Source organism: Carcharodon carcharias, chromosome 13, assembly GCF_017639515.1.
Source record: "Carcharodon carcharias isolate sCarCar2 chromosome 13, sCarCar2.pri, whole genome shotgun sequence".
Lineage (NCBI taxonomy): Eukaryota > Metazoa > Chordata > Chondrichthyes > Lamniformes > Lamnidae > Carcharodon > Carcharodon carcharias.
The window spans coordinates 133,387,107-133,406,900 of NC_054479.1; the positions used below are offsets into that span (position 1 = coordinate 133,387,107).

Consider the following 19,794-nt stretch of genomic DNA (forward strand, 5'->3'; position numbering starts at 1 on the left):
ATGCGCAGAAAACCAAAGAGGTCATTGGCCGGAGACACAATGTCACTAAAAAAAAACTTCTGTGGAGATTTTCAAACTAAACAATTTGAGTCCAAAAACTATAATTGTATTCAAATCTCTAAGAATCTTATCGATTCTGCTTTTAATATATCTCTGTGTTATATTAAGTTCTTTTATTATGTACGAACTTTCCAGATAACCTAGAGTTAACATATGAACATACAAATTAGAAGTAGGCCACTCAGCCCCTCAAGCCTGTTCCACCATTCAATAAGATCATGGCTGATCTGAGTGTAAACTCAACTTTACATTCCCGGTAACCTTTCACACCCTTGCTTGTCAAGAATCCAACTAGACTCTTTATACACCACTTTTTGAGGAAGGGAGCTCCAAAGATTCACAACACTGAGAGAAAAAAAATTCTCCTCATCTCTTTCCTAAATGGGCAACCCCTTATTTTTAAATAGTGACCTCCCCTAGTTCTAGATTCTCTCACAAGAGGAAACATCGTCTCCACATCCCCCCTTTCAAGACCCCTTAGCCAACATATTATATGCTGATAAAGTTAGCAGTTCTGTCGAAGGGTCAAGAGGACTCGAAACGTCAACTCTTTCCTTCTCCGCCGATGCTGCCAGACCTGCTGAGTTTTTCCAGGTAATTCTGTTTTTGTTTTATATTATATGCTGAATCTGAGGACTGTATATTCAATTTCTGAAGGCTTTCAAATTGATCTGTAAGTGCTTTTGAATTATTTCATATGAAAGTACATTGATGCTTTAATATTTAGAAAATTATGCAATTACATTAAGATTTGTTACTTTACCAGATGGATGACCACTATCGTTTTAATTTAAAAACACACCGCATTCATTTATTTTTCATTACAAAATAAAAATCTTAGGACCATGAGTGCCGAAGGAACTGAAAAGTATAACTGATATGATTTCAGTTCTCTGTCACTCGCAAGGATGTCACAGACTAAAATAATACAACTGTGCCTGCACCATGTTGGCAGTGAACACAGCCAGTGAAAATTTGCAGGGTGTGAGAGTTTTTTTTTATGAGTGGGGGTGGGTGGGGGAGGGGCTTTAGTGACCAGGGTGAGCAGGGAAACAGGAGTTGAGCATGAGGGGAGTTGGTGAAAAGGCAGGCTCTCTGCAAAAAAAAACCCAAACACCTATCTTTTTACAGGCTCTTTTTGCAGTAGCAACTGGGCCTCAGAGATAAGTCCATTAGGCTATGCCCATCACTTAAAAAAACCCTCAAGGATTTAAAGGGGCCTCCCAACTGTCTGGCATCAGTTGAAGCTCCCATGGCAGCCAATTCACCTCACGGCCCCATTTGGGGTGGGGGGGGGGGGGGGGGGGGGGTGGTGGGGGGTCCTTGACCCACAGGTTGGGAACCCCTGTTCTAGTTTGTGCTGAGTTAGGTGACCTCAGATGAGAGGCAGTGATTCCTCTCATCTGGGAAGAGCAAAACTTAGCCTGAGTTGGCAATCCTGATTCTTCTACCCAGTGACTCCTGCTTGTGAGGGCATTACAGCATCAGGCTTGCCTTAGGGGCCCATCATAAATCCCCCCCCCCCCCCCCCCACCACCCCACCCCACCCCACCACCCCCTTCCCCAATCCCATGCCCCCACCCCCAAACACCCCTTGACAGCAGCCAAATGACCTTGTCCACAGCACCCACTGTCAGACGTTCATGTGTATAAAGTGTGCGGATGGGGAGGAACAGGCTAAGCCAGTGGAATTGTGCTCTGGCCAGCGGTGGTCATTCCAACCAGGGCAATGCCAGCAAAGGGGTAGACTGGCATGGTCCACAGAAGATTGGAAAGGGGATGGGGGTGCGGTGGTGAATTACTGTAAATGAGTTGCTATCTTGGGAAGGAGATGAATTAGCCAATGTGGATGGATTGGAACATCCCCAGGATGGAGATGTTTGCCATCCATGTGGTTAGAGAGAATCCCCCGCAGCCCGTTGGTGCGCATGTTTAGCATTTTTTCTTTGCTAGTCCTGCTTTGGCGTGTAAACTGACACCAAACCGAAAGAAAGCCGTGCCGATTTCCCGGCACAGAGCACAATTCCTACTCACGGAGCATTCCAGCTCATTGCAACTGGGAAGTTATAGGAAGACATGTCACCAACATCTGCCTATAGCGTGTGGGAGTGGGATTTGGCCCCTCACACCTTTAAATCCAGAGACAGTTCCGGCTTTCTCATCTTGTTTCTTAGTATCAGAAGTCCCGCTTCATTCTCGAAAATTCGCGGTTAAAAGGGGGAGGGGGGGTAGTTTGACAAAAAAAAAGTGAAAGTGAAACATATGTACGATGTGTGCCAGCGGCCGTCATAGCGAGCAACTGTTGGGGAGTGTTCCGTGCAACAATCATCTGAAATCCTCCTTTAAAAAGATCTGCTTAAAGAACGGGAAGAGGCCGAAGATGGGAGAGCACCGAATCGGGACTGGAAGGAGCCAGTGAACTGTCTGTGTCGACCACCTCCACATGGCCGGGATCAAACAGCTGTTTCTGCTGTGGTGCATGTTTCACACAACCCTTGCCTTTAAAGGTAGGCGCAGCACTAACTTAATGAAATGCTGTCTTATATTCAGTGACATTTACTGTTATCTACAATAATGAACTTGCAATTGCTTATGGCTTTTATTCTGTGCTTTACAGTGTTGGTTGATTCGTATGTTTCCTCCATTAACTACATTTTATTGGGGCTGTTATACACTTCAGAACGCCGGCGGTTGTGAAAAACGCTAAGTAAATAAAAGTCTTTCTTTTCCTGTTTCTATACTGCACTACAAATTTCAGGTTATTCCACTGCTGAATAGGGAGTGTTTTGGAGAGCTCTGAGGAACAGTGATAAGGACTCGAAATGTTAACTGTTTCACTCTCCACAGATGCTTGGCAGACCTGCTGAGTTTTTCCAGCATTTTCTGTTTTTATTTCAAATTTCCAGCATCGGCAGTATTTTGCTTTTATCTTAGGGAGGTTCTATCAAACACAAGTCTAAATGGCAGATACGTAAATAACTCAATGAACAGGCAAAGTCAGGGAAGGACCAGCTTGGGCTGGCAATGCCCTGTGTATTTTAGGAGGGGGGGCGGGGGGGGGGGTAGATCTGGAGAAGCACTGAAACAGACAGTGGTAGACATGGAGGTAAATCTATAATAAGGGTGCATATAATGACTGCTAGAGAATTAAGATAATGGAGCAATAAGAAACAGCGATGTGGGGAAGATCAGACACATGGCTTAAACTAGTGGATGGGAGACGATTCAGGGGTGTAGAGTGCTTAGAAAAGAAGAGTGGAGTGCAGTCTCATATGTCAGGGGCATCTAGGGGGTAAAACGAGTCAATTTTGTGGAAGGTGGGAAGTTACAAAGTGAACTGCTCAGTTGGACGTTAGTGGCTCTGAGACATTCATGCTAACCCTCGGGCTGTTCTATAGACCAGCTTGTCGGCGTAAGGAGGACAGTTCGCATTACAGGGAGACTAGTTGAGTAAGTAAGAACATGGCAGATATTTAAAGGGAGGATTCAATCAACCAAATACAAACTGGGACAACCCGTGGTTTTGAGCCAGAGTAGGTAGGTAAAGCGGCGGAAGGTAAGGACTTATATTGGTGCAGCACCATTCACATTCTCATGCTGTCTCAATGCACTCAGAGAATGAAGTGCTTCTAAAATGCAATCACTACAAACAAAAGGTGTAGTACATGAATGTTTTTTTTGACATTCTGCGTGAAGGGATTCATGAGAAGCAATAAAAACAAAAAAACTGCGGATGCTGGAAATCCAAAACAAAAACAGAATTACCTGGAAAAACTCAGCAGGTCTGGCAGCATCGGTGGAGAAGAGTTGACGTTTCGAGTCCTCATGACCCTTCGACAGAACTAGGTGAATCCAAGGAAGGTGTGAAATATAAGCTGGTTTAAGGTGGGGGGGGGAGAGAAGTGGAGGGGTGGTGTGGTTGTAGGGACAAAGAAGCAGTGATAGAAGCAGATCATCAAAAGATGTCACAGACAACAGAACAAAAGAACACATAGGTGTCGAAGTTATCTAAACGAATGTGCTAATTAAGAATGGATGGTAGGGCACTCAAGATATAGCTCTAGTGGGGGTGGGGGGAGCATAAAAGATTTAAAAATATTTTAAAATAATGGAAATAGGTGGGAAAAAGAAAAATCTATATAATTTATTGAAAAAAACAAAAGGAAGGGGGAAGAAATAGAAAGGGGGTGGGGATGGAGGAGGGAGGTCAAGACCTAAAGTTGTTGAATTCAATATTCAGTCCGGAAGGCTGTAAAGTGCCTAGTCGGAAGATGAGGTGTTGTTCCTCCAGTATGCGTTGGGCTTCACTGGAACAATGCAGCAAGCCAAGGACAGACATGTGGGCAAGAGAGCCCTTCACTTCCTCTCTCCTCACTGTCCAAGGGCCCAAACACTCCTTTCAAGTGAAGCAACATTTCACTTGCATTTCCCCCAACTTAGTCTATTGCATTCGTTGCTCCCAATGCGGTCTCCTCTACATTGGAGAGACCAAACGTAAACTGGGCGACCGCTTTGCAGAACACCTGCGGTCTGTCCGCAAGAATGACCCAAACCTCCCTGTCGCTCGCCATTTTAACACTCCACCCTGCTCTCTTGCCCACATGTCTGTCCTTGGCTTGCTGCATTGTTCCAGTGAAGCCCAACGCAAACTGGAGGAACAACACCTCATCTTCCAACTAGGCACTTTACAGCCTTCCGGACTGAATATTGAACTCAACAACTTTAGGTCTTGACCTCCCTCCTCCATCCCCACTCCCTTTCTGTTTCTTCCCCCTTCCTTTTGTTTTTTTTCCAATAAATTATATAGATTTTTCTTTTTCCCACCTATTTTCATTATTTTAAAATATTTTTAAATCTTTTATGCTCCCCCCACCCCCACTAGAGCTATACCTTGAGTGCCCTTTCTTGAGTCCATTCTTAATTAGCACATTCATTTAGATAATATTACCAACTTCGACACCTATGTGTTCTTTTGTTCTGTTGTCTGTGACATCTTTTGATGATCTGCTTCTATCATTGCTTGTTTGTCCCTACAACCACACCACCCCCCTCCACTTCTCCCCCCACAACCCAACCCACCACCCCCCCTCCCCCCCCCCCCCCCCCCCCCCCCACCTTAAACCAGCTTATATTTCACACCTTCCTTGGATTCACCTAGTTCTGTCGAAGGGTCATGAGGATTCGAAACGTCAACTCTTTTCTTCTCCACTGATGCTGCCAGACCTGCTGAGTTTTTCCAGGTAATTCTGTTTTTGTTTTGGATTTCCAGCATCCGCAGTTTTTTGTTTTTATCTCTGTGTTTAATTGACTGCCACTGTTCTTCAAGAAATGCCTACCTCCTTGAAGAAGTTCTGTTCGTCTCTGCGACAAGATTTCCGTATCTCTCTTTTGCCTTGTTCACCTTCATTGCTTTCCATTTCTCTCCTGATGCTTGACAAGGTGTTTACTAAAACCCGCTTTCACAGCCATATCTCCTTTTTCAGTGACCGTCTCCATGTCCGAATTACCCCACGTGGATTTCAACTGAAATTCCACCCCTCATGTTTCGAACCCACCCAGGATTACAGGTATTTCTGGGACATAAAACGTTTCTCGGACTGCTGTTCCCGTCGCATCCTGAAATCCACACTCAGTGCCATGCGCCGCTGTATGAACACACTCGACCTCTCCCTCCAGCAGCACCGCCGTACCCTTTTTCAAAGCTGCGTGTGCCCCCAGTTTCATTTTATTCTTCTTCTCATCCGACGCCTCAACAAGAAACTTTTTCTCTTTCTCTCAAGTGCTAAGGAACGCAAGCTCCAACAACTCATCGACACCAACACCCATATAGGACCCTCCACCCCTGCCTGTCCCTCCGTCCCCACCCCATCTTCCAATCCCAGCCCCAGTTGTGTATTCAATATACCCCCTGACCTTCCCCTCTCCGATGCTGAACATTCAGTGCTCAGCAAAGGACTTAGTTTCATACCCGTATGCCCTCACCTTAATGAATTTCGGGCTCGGCACGATGCTGAACTCTTCTTCCACCATCTTCGTCTCCGGGCTCACTTCTTTAGGCAGGAGTCCTCTCCCCGTTCAACAGATCCTTTCACCCACCTCCAATATTCTCCCTCCATCTGGACCCCTCCCTCTGGATTCTTACCTTCTCTTGATCTTTTCATTGAGATCTGTCGGCGCGACATTAATCGTCTCAATTTCTCTGCTCCTCTCACCCAATATAATCTCTCTCTCGCTGAACTTACTGCACTCCATTCTCTCAGGTCCCACCCTGACATCGTCATCAAACCTGCTGACAAGGGTGGTGCTGTTGTTGTCTGGCGCTCTGACCTCTACCTCGCGGATGCTGAGCGTCAACTCGCAGACACTTTCTCCTACCTCCCTGTGGACCATGGCCCCACCACTGAACATCAAGCCATTGTTTCCAGGCCTGTCACTGACGTCATCACCTCTGGGGATCTTCATCCCACAGCTTCCAACCTGATAGTCGCCCAACCTCAAACGGCCCGCTTCTACCTCCTACCCAAAATCCACAAACAGAACTGTCCCGGTAGACTGATCGTGTCAGCTTGCTCCTGCCCCACAGAACTCATTTCTCATTATCTTGACTCCCTTCTCTCTCCCCTTGTCCAGTCCCTTCCCACCTACATCCATGATTCCTCTGACACCTTACGTCACATCAACAATTTCCAGTTCCCTGGCCCCAACCGCTTCCTCTTCACCATGGACGTCCAATCCCTCTACACCTCCATCCCCCACCAGGATGGTCTGAGGGCTCTTAGCTTCTTCCTCGAACAGAGGCCTGAGCAATCCCCATCCACCACTACTCTCCTCTGTCTGGCTGAACTTGTTCTCACACTGAACAATTTCTCCTTCAACTCCTCTCACTTCCTCCAAATTAAAGGTGTGGCTATGGGTACCTGCATGGGCCCCAGCTATGCCTGTCTCTTTATGGGGTATGTGGAACATTCCTTGTTCCAGTCCTACTCCGGCCCCCTTCCACAACTCTTTCTTCGGTACATCGATGATTACTTCGGTGCTGCTTCGTGCCCTCGTCGGGACTTGGAAAAATTTAGTAATTTTGCTTCCAATCTCCACCCCTCCATCATTTTCACGTGGTCCATCTCTGACACTTCCCTTCCCTTCCTTGATCTCGCTGTCTCAATCTCTGGTGATAGACTGTCCACTAATATCCATTACAAGCCTACCGACTCCCACAGCTACCTTGACTACAGCTCCTCACACCCTGCTTCCTGTAAGGACTCCATCCCATTCTCTCAGTTCCTTCGCCTCCATCGCATCTGTTCCAAAGATGCTACCTTCAAAAACAGTTCCTCTGACATGTCCTCCTTCTTCCTTAACCGAGGTTTTCCACCCTCAGTCGTTGACAGGGCCCTCAACCGTGTCCGGCCCATCTCCCACGCATCCACCCTCACGCCTTCTCCTCCCTCCCAGAGACATGATAGGGTCCCCCTTGTCCTCACTTATCACCCCACCAGCCTCCGCATTTAAAGGATCATCCTCCGCCATTTCCGCCAACTCCAGCATGATGCCACTACCAAACACATCTTCCCTTCACCCCCACTGTCGGCATTCCGTAGGGATCGTTCCCTCCAGGACACCCTGGTCCACTCCTCCATCACCCCCTACTCCTCAACCCCCACCTATGGCATCACCCCATGCCCACGCAAAAGATGTAACACCTGCCCCTTCACTTCCTGTCTCCTCACCGTCCAAGGGCCCAAGCACTCCTTTCAAGTGAAGCAACATTTCACTTGCATTTCCCCCAACTTAGTCTATTGCATTCGTTGCTCCCAATGCGGTCTCCTCTACATTGGAGAGACCAAACGTAAACTGGGCGACCGCTTTGCAGAACACCTGCGGTCTGTCCGCAAGAATGACCCAAACCTCCCTGTCGCTCGCCATTTTAACACTCCACCCTGCTCTCTTGCCCACATGTCTGTCCTTGGCTTGCTGCATTGTTCCAGTGAAGCCCAGCGCAAACTGGAGGAACAACACCTCATCTTCCAACTAGGCACTTTACAGCCTTCCGGACTGAATATTGTATTCAACAACTTTAGGCCTTGACCTCCCTCACCATCCCCACCCCTCTCTGTTTCTTCCCCCTTCCTTTTGTTTTTTCCAATAAATTATATAGATTTTTCTTTTTCCCACTTATTTCCATTATTTTAAAATATTTTTAAATCTTTTATGCTCCCCCCACCCACTAGAGCTATACCTTGAGTGCCCTACCATCCATTCTTAATTAGCACATTCGTTTAGATAATATCACCAACTTTAACACCTATGTGTTCTTTTGTTCTGTTGGCTGTGACATCTTTTGATGATCTGCTTCTATCACTGCTTGTTTGTCCCTACAACCACACCACCCCCCTCCACTTCTCCCCCCCCACCACACACACACCTTAAACCAGCTTATATTTCACCCCTTTCTTGGATTCACTCAGTTCTGTCGAAGGCTCATGAGAACTCGAAACGTCAACTCTTTTCTTCTCCGCCGATGCTGCCAGACCTGCTGAGTTTTTCCAGGTAATTCTGTTTTTGTTCATGAGAAGCAATGTTCATCTTGACCTGGCGGTAGATATTAACGACCTAGAAAAGGTATAAAAACAAAAAACTGCGGATGCTGGAAATCCAAAACAAAAACAGAATTACCTGGAAAAACTCAGCAGGTCTGGCAGCATTCGATGCTGCCAGACCTGCTGAGTTTTTCCAGGTAATTCTGTTTTTGTTCATGAGAAGCAATGTTCATCTTGACCTGGCGGTAGATATTAACGACCTAGAAAAGGTATAAAAACAAAAAACTGCCGATGCTGGAAATCCAAAACAAAAACAGAATTACCTGGAAAAACTCAGCAGGTCTGGCAGCATCGAATGCTGCCAGACCTGCTGAGTTTTTCCAGGTAATTCTGTTTTTGTTTTAGAAAAGGTATAAGATATGCAGGTTTTGACATGTCAGACCACGAAGCCGCCTGCTTGAAACACTGTTAGTCTTTACAATTTCAAGAGGTACGGGATAATATTATCGTGATTGGTATCAGGCTGCTAGTGAACTCACTCCCTGGAAATTGAAATAGTCCCTCATGTATGCTAAGGGTGGAGTATTGCTTTGGGGTCAAATAGAACATACTTTGTTGCTGTTAGTTTCTCATTGAAGGCAACAGGAACAGTTGAACGGAGCAATATGTTAACTAGCCATGTGGCTTGGGGTTTAAACCACAAATCATAGGCAAAGATTAAACAAAAACGATAGATCAACATGGCAGTTTTCACTTGGTGAACTGAACAAATCTGTTGCAAAATAAAAAGGCGTTTTTGTATGTTGGAAGCAGTGCAATTGTTTTAGTTCAGTCAATGATATTATGGCCGGGATTTTCCAGCCCTGCTGTGTCCCCATCCCGGTGGATGCGACGGTCCAGCCAAAAGTCCATTGACTCTGGGCGGGACCGGATGAACCCATAAGGCCATAAGACATAGGAGCAGAAATTAGGCCATTCGGCCCATTGAACCTGCTCCGCCATTCAATCATGGCTGGTAAGTTTCTCAACCCCTTTCTCCCGCCTTCTCCCTGTAACCTTTGATCCCCTTACCAATCAAGAACCTATCTATCTCGGTTTTAAATACACTCAATGACCTGGCCTCCACAGCCTTCTGTGGCAATGAATTCCACAGATTTACCATTCTCTGGCTAAAGAAGTTCTCCTCATCTCTGTTCTAAAAAGGTCTTCCCTTTACTCTGAGGCTGTGCCCTTGGGTCCTAGTCTCTCCTACTAATGGAAGCATCTTCCCCACGTCCACTCTATCCAGGCCTGTAAGTTTCAATTGGATCCCGCCCCCCCATCCTCCTAAACTCCATCGAGTATAGACCCAGAGTCCTCAAACGTTCCTCATATGTTAAGCCTTTCATTCTTGGGCCCGGCAGCAGGTGGTCCCAGAAAATTCCGCCCTGTGTCTTAACGTGAACCTGTATTTGTGATTTTGATTAGGGCTGTTTCAGTGCTATGGCAGGAGGAAAACCGAATGGAGATTTGGAGTTGTCAGGGAGATGGAAACAGGTTTGGCGGGCATTATTAGCGAACCAGATGGGTTTTTACAACAATCAACAATGGCTTCATGCTCATCAATTAGACTTTTAAAAATCTGGAATTAAAAGTCTAATTGATGAGCATGAAACCATTGTCAATTGTTGTAAAAACCCGTCTGGTTCACTAATGTTTGTTGGGGAAGGAAATCTGCCATCCTTACCTGGTCTGACCTACCTGCGACCCCAGACCCACAGCAATGTGCTTGACTCTTAAATGCCCTCTGAGCTAGGGCAACTAGGGATGGGTTATAAATGCTGGTCTGGTCAGCGACACCCACATCCCATGAACGAATATTAAAAATAAAATAAATTGACTTTGAAAAAATGTGTCATCATTGTGTGCACCTCTTAGTACAAAAGGATAACATTGCTGAGAGTACAGATTATTATAAATGTAATTTTAATGGTTTAATTAGGCAAGGCCAACAGTTCCACACCATATGGTAAGCAAGAAACAAGCACGGATGCATAAAATTAGTTTTGATCTCTGAAACTAAACCATATTTCCTAAAAAAGACATATGTCTGATTCAGACAATAGGAACATTTTCAGGAAAAAGAGTAAAAGCTGCAATTCCAATAGCTACAATTTAGGTAATTTCACTATGAAAGTAACGGGCATTGCGATTCTTCAACGCTACCATTATTCTGGTAGCAGGAAATTATTGAACAATACTTCAGTGTAACTGCTTTCATTGCCGTGATTCGTTTAATACTATTAATGCTTAATGCTCGACTTATGCTATGCTATGTTATGCCATGCAACCCAAGTTATAATCTATTCAGTCTCGAGATTAGCTGATGTCTGTTTTTGATACTGTGTGCTTGAAATAGTCTAGCGCAATTTATTGTATCACAAGCACAAAATGGTTCAAAGTATGCAGACACATCACAATAATCTAAAACTACAGATTTACGATGGGCAATTATAACAAAGGGAAATGACTGCACTGGTTTAGTCACATGTGCGTGAGAGCTATAGAAAATGCTGCTGGCCAATTATTTGGCATTTGAACTCTATCTGATAGAGATATAGTAAGAAAAATTCACTTTAATGTGGAAACGTAAATGGCTTTAAAGAGCAACATGCGATTGTTGCCCCTCTAATGCGGTAACAGTAATGCATAACACTGTAATAGAATATCAATTGGTGTGTCCGCTACTTGTATTGTACATTTCGATGTCCATGGTAAGTATTTACTTAGGAATGGATGTCATGCTGGAGTTCTCTTCAGCTGTAAAATTACTTTCACGTCAGCTTACCTCGGGACTGAATAGATTATAGCTTGGTGTTGCATGGCATAACATAGCATAGCATAAGTCGAGCATTAATGATTCAGCAACTCATTTCATGTGCTGTCCAATTTCCTTTTCCATTGCAGTCAATAGAGACAATGGGCTGCCATGTTGTGGCTTTGCCATTGGCTGTATTGAGCGGCTGCCTAACCTGAATTTACATGCAGTGTTTTTTTAGTTCAATCCTTGGCCATTGCCAACATGAAAAAGTGGAATGTATCTAGAGAGTTACACCTCGGATAACTCAAATTTAAACTTCTTCAATTTCATTTACTCTTTAAGGAAATTGCAAGCATTGGCACGTCCTTTGTAGTCGGTATTTTTCTACATAAAAATTGACTTTTTCCTTAATTGTCAAATAATTAGTCTGTGACATTTTGATGTTATGCCATTTGTTCAAATTGAGGGAAAGAAAAAAACACAACTTAATCCATCAGTCATTCGAAGTAAATATTGATGACATGAGGGTGGCCTCCCAGGATTTGTTTTCAATTATCCCATCTTCCTTTTATTTAGGATAAATCCAAGCTGTTGAAACACAACAGCAGTCAGGTGTGATCTTGCACCTCATCTGGAGGACAGACTCCAGGGCAATGAAAATTTAAGAGAACATTTCTACACAGCAAACTACATCAACAGTCACCCATTACTGCAGCACCCAGATAAACATAGCACAGATTTTGGCCAGTTTCTGTACTTGGAGGGCTGTGTTTAAATTCTGTGAATAATTAAGTAGAAAAATTAATAAAAATGGTCAGTTTAATCATTCATTATCAATTTGGGCATTTAAAAACCTGCTCAGATGCGCACTCAAAAGTGAGAACTTCCGTTGTTGATCTCTGATCTGGCATACATCACGGCCAGGGAATGATCAAAGAGCATTTCCAGCTAACTGCATGTGAAACCATCTGTGTTTTTGGTTCTCCTTCCTTTCTTTGCATCTTCCCATGTCCAGAATTAACCCCGCATCCTCAAGGACAGGTAGAAACAGCCTGCTTCCAGAACTAACCAGCCTCTTGGAACTACTTTAGAGAGTAGCCTGTAGGATTTACCAATTGTCTGAAATTGCCTTGGAGTCTCAATTAACAATTAATCTCCATGGCACTGCCCATAACCCAGGAGAAAGATTATAGGGCCTTGATTTTTATTTAAATTTTCTTTGAACACTTTGTTCATGAATTCACGGAACCTTACAGCACTGGAGGGGGCTATTCAGCCCCTCATGCCTGTGCTGGCTCTTTGAAAGAGTAATCCAATTTAGGCCCACAGCCCAGTTTTTTTCCCCCCATAACCCTACAAATTATATCTCCTCAAATACACGTCCAGTTGCCTTTTGAAAGCCCTGGGATCTGATTCCATCACTGCTTCAGGTAGTGTATTCCAGACCTTAACACCCCCTTATGTGAAATTATTTGTCCTAATTTCCCTTTTTGCCAATTATTTTTAATCTACGACCTCTGTTTCACCTGTCAAGTGAGTCAGTAACCAGTCTCTCACTACTTTCTCTGTCAAAGCCTTTCATGATTTTAATACCTCTATTAGGTCTCCCTTCCCTGCTCTCAGGTTAAAAAAATGCTTCCCAAATTTCTCCACATAACTGTCTCTCATCCCTGATATCATCCTGGTGAACCTCCCCTGCGCTCTCTCCAAGGCCTACTAAAAGGCATGGTGTCCAGACTTGTACTCAGCATTCCAGCTGAGACCGAATCGGTGATATTTTTAAAGGTTTAGCATGGCAACCTTCTCTTTATGGTCATTGCCCCTGCTTAAAAAGACCAAGTATTCTAAATACTTTCTTAATACTCAATTTACCCTCCATATTTAAGGATTTATGAATATACACCCCTGGTCCCTCTGCTTTTGCACCTCCTAAAAAAAGTACATTTAGATTATACTGCCTCTCCACATTATTTCTTGCAAAGTACATCACTTCACACTTATCATTAAATTGCATCTGCCATGTGCCAGCCCCCTCTATCCTCCTGAGGTTTGCTACTACCTTCCTCATTGCTCAGTTTTGTATCACCAGCAGACTTTGAAATTGTTCTCCCATGCCCAAGTGCAGGGCATTTGGATATCACAAGAAAGATAGTGATCCTAATACCAACTCCTGAGGAGGTCCCTACAACATACATCCCCAGCCAAAAAAATTACAGTTGAAATACTAATCGGATATGGGGGAAAAGGGCTGTTTGACTGGATGATTCTTGATTGTCAGTCAGGTAACAAAGAGTCCATTCGCTTTCCAAAAGGTATGGGAAGGTGGTAGATCACGAGTATAGGCACATTGGAGATCAATGGCAGCAGTGATGGGGTGGGGCTGTCGAAGGCGGAATCATGTGATGACTCCTCCAAGAATACATCCAATCTGAGGTGGTAATCTTATTTTCCTCCAGTTTCTTTTGTCTGCCATATTGATAATTGGGACCAAATCTTATTTAACTAATTGGTGTGCATTAAGTCTGAAGATGGATAAATCACCTGGACCAGATAGATTACACACCATAGTTCTGAAGGAGATAGTTGAAGAGAGAATGGAGGCATTAGTGATGATCTTTCAGGAATCACAGGAGTCAGGAAGGGTCCCAGAGGACTGGAAAATCGTTAATGTAACCCCCCTGTTTAAGAAGGGAGTGAGGCAAAAGACGGGAAATTACAGGCCGATTAGCCTGACCTTGGTCGTTGGTAAGATTTTAGGGTCCATTATTAAGGATGAGATTTCAGAATACTTGGAAGTGCATGATAAAAGAGGGCAAAGTCAGCATGGTTTCATCAAGGGGAGGTCATGCCTGACAAATCTGTTAGAATTCTTTGAGGAGGTAACGAGTAGGTTAGACAAAGGAGAGCCAATGGATGTTATCTACTTGGACTTCCAGAAGGCCTTTGACAAGGTGCCGCACAGGATGCTGCTCAGTAAGATAAGAACCCATGGCGTTAAAGGCAAGGTACTAGCATGGATAGAAGATTGGCTGTCTGGCAGGAGGCAGAGAGTGGGGATAAGGGGGTCCTTCACAGGATGGCAGCTGGTGACTAGTGGAGTTCTGCAGGGGTCAGTGTTGGGACCACAACTTTTCACTTTATACATTAATGATCTAGATGGAGGAACTGAGGGCATCCTGGCTAAGTTTGCAGATGATACAAAGATAGGTGGAGGGACAGGTAGTATTGAGGCGGCGGGGAGGCTGCAGAAGGATTTGGACAGGTTAGGAGAATGGGCAAAGAAGTGACTTGGGAATCCTAATCCAGGATTCTCTTAAGGTTAAACTTGCAGGTTGAGTCGGTAGTTAGGAAGGCAAATGCAATGTTGGCATTTATTTCGAGAGGACTAGAATATAAAAGCAGGGATGTGCTGCTGAGGCTTTATAAGGCTCTGGTCAGACCACATTTAGAATATTGTGAGCAATTTTGGGCCCCATATCTCAGGAAGGATGTACTAGCCCTGGAGAGGGTCCAGAGGAGGTTCACGAGAACGATCCCAGGAATGAAAGGCTTAACATATGAGGAACGTTTGAGGACTCTGGGTCTATACTCGATGGAGTTTAGAAGGATGTGGGGGGATCTAATTGAAACATACAGAATACTGAAAAGCCTGGATAGAGTGGACGTGGGGAAGATGTTTCCATTAGTAGGAGAGACTAGAACCCGAGGGCACAGCCTCAGAGTAAAGGGAAGACCTTTTAGAACAGAGATGAGGAGAAACTTCTTTAGCCAGAGAGTGATGAATCTATGAAAATCATTGCCACAGAAGGCTGTGAAGGCCAGGTCATTGAGTATATTTAAGACGGAGATAGATAGGTTACGGGGAGAAGGCGGGAGAATGGGGTTGAGAAAGTTATCAGCCATGATTGAATGGCGGAGCAGACTCGATGGGCCGAATGGCCTAATTTCTGCTCCTATGTCTTATGGTCTTATGGTCTAAGTACGATGGATGAAGAATCATTTTGGACAAATCCTGTGTAGGTACTGCACATTTTTGTGTCTGCCTATGCTGTTAAATTCTTCTTTCCTAATTCTGCATCATGCCATTCCTTGTAGTGCCAGCCTCTCACTGTTCACTATGCACTCAGCTAATCATAATATATGTTTTTCATGCTGAAGGAACCAAGGACTGTGGGGACAGGGCAGGAAAGTGGAGTTGGAGTCAAAGATCAGTCATGATGTTAAACGTCGGAGCAGGTTCAAGGCACCGTATGGCTCCTTCTTCTATGCCCTGTGCCCTGCAAGATAGAAACCTTATTGAACAATGGGCTAGATCTGCCCCAGGGAGGGCAATCAATCCCAGAGCCATGGCTTCTCAATGCATCACTAGAAAGTCTCTAGGTTAATTTTTCAGTTAACTTTATTAAAAAATGATTCATAATAAAATGCGTTTATTCAAAAATGTAGAAATAACCATCCATTCCTGGCCATTGCTTGCCCACACTATTGAATTCTTTTAGCCTTATTCTGGATCACGTAACGTAACTCATTGTAGTACCACCTTCTGACTGGTCACTATATACAATCAATTTATCACAGTATCACTGCATCCTTTAGTGCAGTGAATCTGTGCCAATGATGGCCCTTCACGTCACATCCCATTTCACTGCTCTTTCCTCATGTTCATCCTATATAGTACTGACAGACCCTCTTGGACATTGTCATGGGTAACTTTGGATGGGCAATGAATGCCGGCCTTGCCAGCAATGCCCCTGATACAGAGAAGAAATGTGAAAAAAGCGGCTTTATATTCCTCCTGCTTAGACTGCGGAATAAATCACCCCCTTCAGGGGATCTTCAGAATCTTTCAAATTATGATCCTTTCAGGTGGTGATGACTCACACAGCCAGAGCAGTAGAATGTACATAAGATGTGATCACTACCTTCTCTAATGATTACCTGTTTAGCCCACAACATCTGTACTGCATCCAGTCACCGAGAAACATGGACAAAGTTCACTGCTGGAGGCAGTGCACAGAAGACTCACTATTGATCAAGTCTCAGAAGTCTAAGTGCTGAGGAAAGATGAAAGAAGCTTGGACTTTTTGTTCATTCATGGGATGTGGCTCTCACTGGCTGGGCCAGCATTTTGTGCCCAGCCCTAATTGCCCTTGATTTTGACCCAGGGACAGTGAAGGAAAGGCGATATATTTCCAAGTCAGGATGGTGAGTGGCTTGGAGGGGAACTTCCAGGTGGTGATGTTCTCATGAGCCTGCTGCCCTTGTTCATCTAGATAGTAGTGGTTGCGGGTTTGGAAGGTGCTAATGAACCTTGTTGTGTTTCTGCAGTGCATCTTGTAGATGACACACGCTGCTGCTACTGTGCATTGGTGGTGGAGGGAGTGAATGTTTGTGGATGGGAGGAAGCGAATGTTTGTGGATGGGGTGCCAATCAAGTGGGCTGCTTTCCTGGATGGTGTCAAATTTCTCGAGTATTGTTGGAGCTGCACTCATCCAGGCAAGTGGAGAGTATTCCATCACACTCCTGACTTGTGCCTTGTAGATGGTGGACAGGCTTTGGGGAGTCAGGAGATGAGTTACTCGCTGCAGGATTCCTAGCCTCTGACCTGCTCTTGTAGCCACTTTATTTATATGGCTAGTCTAGTTCAGTTTCTGGTCAATGGTAACCCCCAGGATGTTGACAGTGGGGGGAAGTCAGCAATGGTAATTGCATTGAATGTCAAGGGGCGATGGTTAGATTCTCTTGTTGGAGATGGTCATTGCCCAGCGCTTGTGTGGCATGAAATGTTACTTGCTACTTGTCAGCCTAAGCCTGGGTGTTGCCCAGGTCTTGCTGAATTTGGACATGGACTATTTCAGTAGCTGAGGAGTTGTGAATGGTGCTGAACATTGTGCAATCATCAGCGAACATCCCCACTACTGATCTAATGATGGAAGGAAGGTCTTTAATGAAGCAGCTGAAGATAGCTGGGCCTAGGACACTACCCTGAGGAACTCCTGCAGTGATGCCCTGGAGATGAGATGTGCTAGGTATTGCTCCAACCAGCAGAGAGTTTTCCCTGATTCCCATGGACTCCAGTCTTGTGAGGGCTCCTTGATGCCACACACTGTCAAATGCGGTCTTGCTGTCAAGGGCAGTCACTCTCACTTCTCCTCTGGAATTCAGCTCTTTTGTCCATGTTTGAACCAAAGTTGTAATAAGGTCAGAAGCTGAGTGGCCCTGGCAGAACCCAAACTGGGCATCATTGAGCAGGTTATTGCTAAGCAAGTGCCGCTTGACAGCACTGTTGATGATCCCTTCCATCACTTTAATGATGAATGAAATGTGGCGGGGGTGGGGGTGTGATGGTGTTGTAGCTGTACTGGAACAGCTTGGCTAGGGGCACAGCAAGTTCTTAAGCAGAAGTCTTCAGTACTATTGCGGAATGTTGTCAGGGCCCATAGCCTCTGCAGTATCCAGTGTTTTCAGTTGCTGCTTGATACCACATGGAATGAATTGAATTGGCTGGAGAATGGCTGGTCTGTGATGCTGGGGACCTCCGGAGGAGCCAGAGATGGATCATCCACTTGGCATTTCTGGCTGAAGATTGTAGCAAATGCTTCAGTGTTATCTTTTGTACTGATATGCTGGACTCCTCCATCATTAAGGATGGGGATATCTGTGGAACTTCCTCCTCCAGCGAGTTGTTTATTTGTCCAGTTCACAGCTGGGTGTAGCAGGACTGCAAAGCTTAGATCTGATCTGTTGGCTGTGGAATCACTTAGTTCTACCACTTGCTGCTTATGCTGTTTGGCACACATGTAGTCCTGGAGTGTAGGGTCACCAGGTTGTATGCCTGGTGCTGCTCCTGCACTCTTCATTGAACCAGGGTTGATCCCCAGGCTTGGTGGTGATGGTAGAGTGGGGGAATATGCCAGGCCATGAGGTTACAGATTATGGTCGAGTACTATTCTGCTGCTGCTGCTGATGGCCCACAGCACCTCATGGTTACCCAGTCTTGAGCTGCTAGATCTGTTTGAAATCTATCCCTTTTAGCACAGTGGTAATGCCACACAACACGACAGAGGGTATTCTCAATGTGAAGACGGGACCGTCTCCACAAGGACTGTGAGGTGGTCTGATTGCCCTTGAGAAGATGGTGGTGAGCTGCCTTTTTGAACCACTGCAGTCCATATGTTGTAGGTACACCCACAGTGCTGTTAGGGACAGAGTTCCAGGATTTTAACCCAGCAACAGTGAAGGAACGGCAATATATTTCATTTCCCTATTGACATACTTAAGATTGCAAAAGAAATGTGAAAAATAAATTTGGAATATTACTTTCAAGAAGGACTTTCAATTTATATAGCATCTTTCACATCCTCAGGACATTTCAACATATCTCAAACTACTTTTGAAGTGTAGGCACAGTGTTAATGTAGGAACCGTGCAGCCAAATATGCACAGCAAGCTCCCACAGACAGCAACCTGGTAATGGTTGTTCATTTCTAAACAAGTATTGGAAGCTAAGACTGAAACCAAGACAGACTGCTTCAGATAGAGTTTTATTGCTTGTCGTAAAACTCTCCACACACAACTAGTCTCAGCTGTTACCTATTTTATACAAGTTAAACAATTTTATAATTAGCAATTGAACTTTTTAAGTGGGGAATCTGTTAGGGAAGGGAAGGAAACAGTTAGTTAAAAAAGCAACTGTACGTTTATGTAAAAAAAAACAAACATCAATATATATTTTTCCCATTCAATAAATTCAGTTTATTCCCCTCCTTTAAAAAAAGAGAACACATGTATAGATATGTCCACACAAAAGGAGTGTTTTTTCCTTAAAGAAAAAAGACATCCCTCTTTGAGGATCTCTAATAACTTCTTGGAGCTCGCTCCTCTTTTGGTGAAGTTGTCAGATAATTGGTAGCTGCTATCAATCCATTTGATCTTGGCAATCTCCTTATTCTCGAGCATCATCTGTTTTAAGCTTGCAATGTCAATTCGCAATATCTTATTAACACACTTCATAGAGTAAACAATTTCTCCAAAGTGATTTATTGTCTAAGACATTCAATAGGTACCGTTACGGAATACCCTTTTCCATTTAAAACTTCTACCAGTATCTCAAATGTAAAGAATGCCATATCTACCGCTTCAACAAGGGTGCAAGTCTCCGCTGCCAATGTACTTTTTACAACTCTTCGTATCTTTAGATCCCCATGCAAAGCGACAGCATTTGCCTTCCATGAGAAATATTGTAAATCCTCCTGCACTTGAAAATCCATCATAGATTTGCATAAGACATCACTGAACACAGTTTCATTTTTCTCAATAAAAGCAAGAAAAACACAAAATGCTAGAAAAATTCAGCAAGTCTATCAGCATTTGTGGAGAGAGAGTAACCGTTTCAA

The 19,794-nt window shown here is 44.4% G+C and overlaps 1 protein-coding gene across 2 annotated transcripts in view; it reads left to right on the forward strand.

Moving 5' to 3' along the window:
* The first annotated feature begins 2,080 nt into the window (after window positions 1-2,080).
* The window catches only part of LOC121285547 (interleukin-15 receptor subunit alpha-like), an 86,247-nt gene continuing 68,533 nt past the window's right edge, over window positions 2,081-19,794 (forward strand). Inside the window, exon 1 of one of the 2 annotated variants that reach the window (XM_041202076.1) lies at window positions 2,081-2,567. In XM_041202076.1, coding sequence (XP_041058010.1) covers window positions 2,504-2,567 — 64 coding nt within the window. In that variant the 5' untranslated portion in view covers window positions 2,081-2,503. The remainder of the gene's footprint in view (window positions 2,568-19,794) is intronic. The other variant, XM_041202077.1, reaches the window with a different exon arrangement.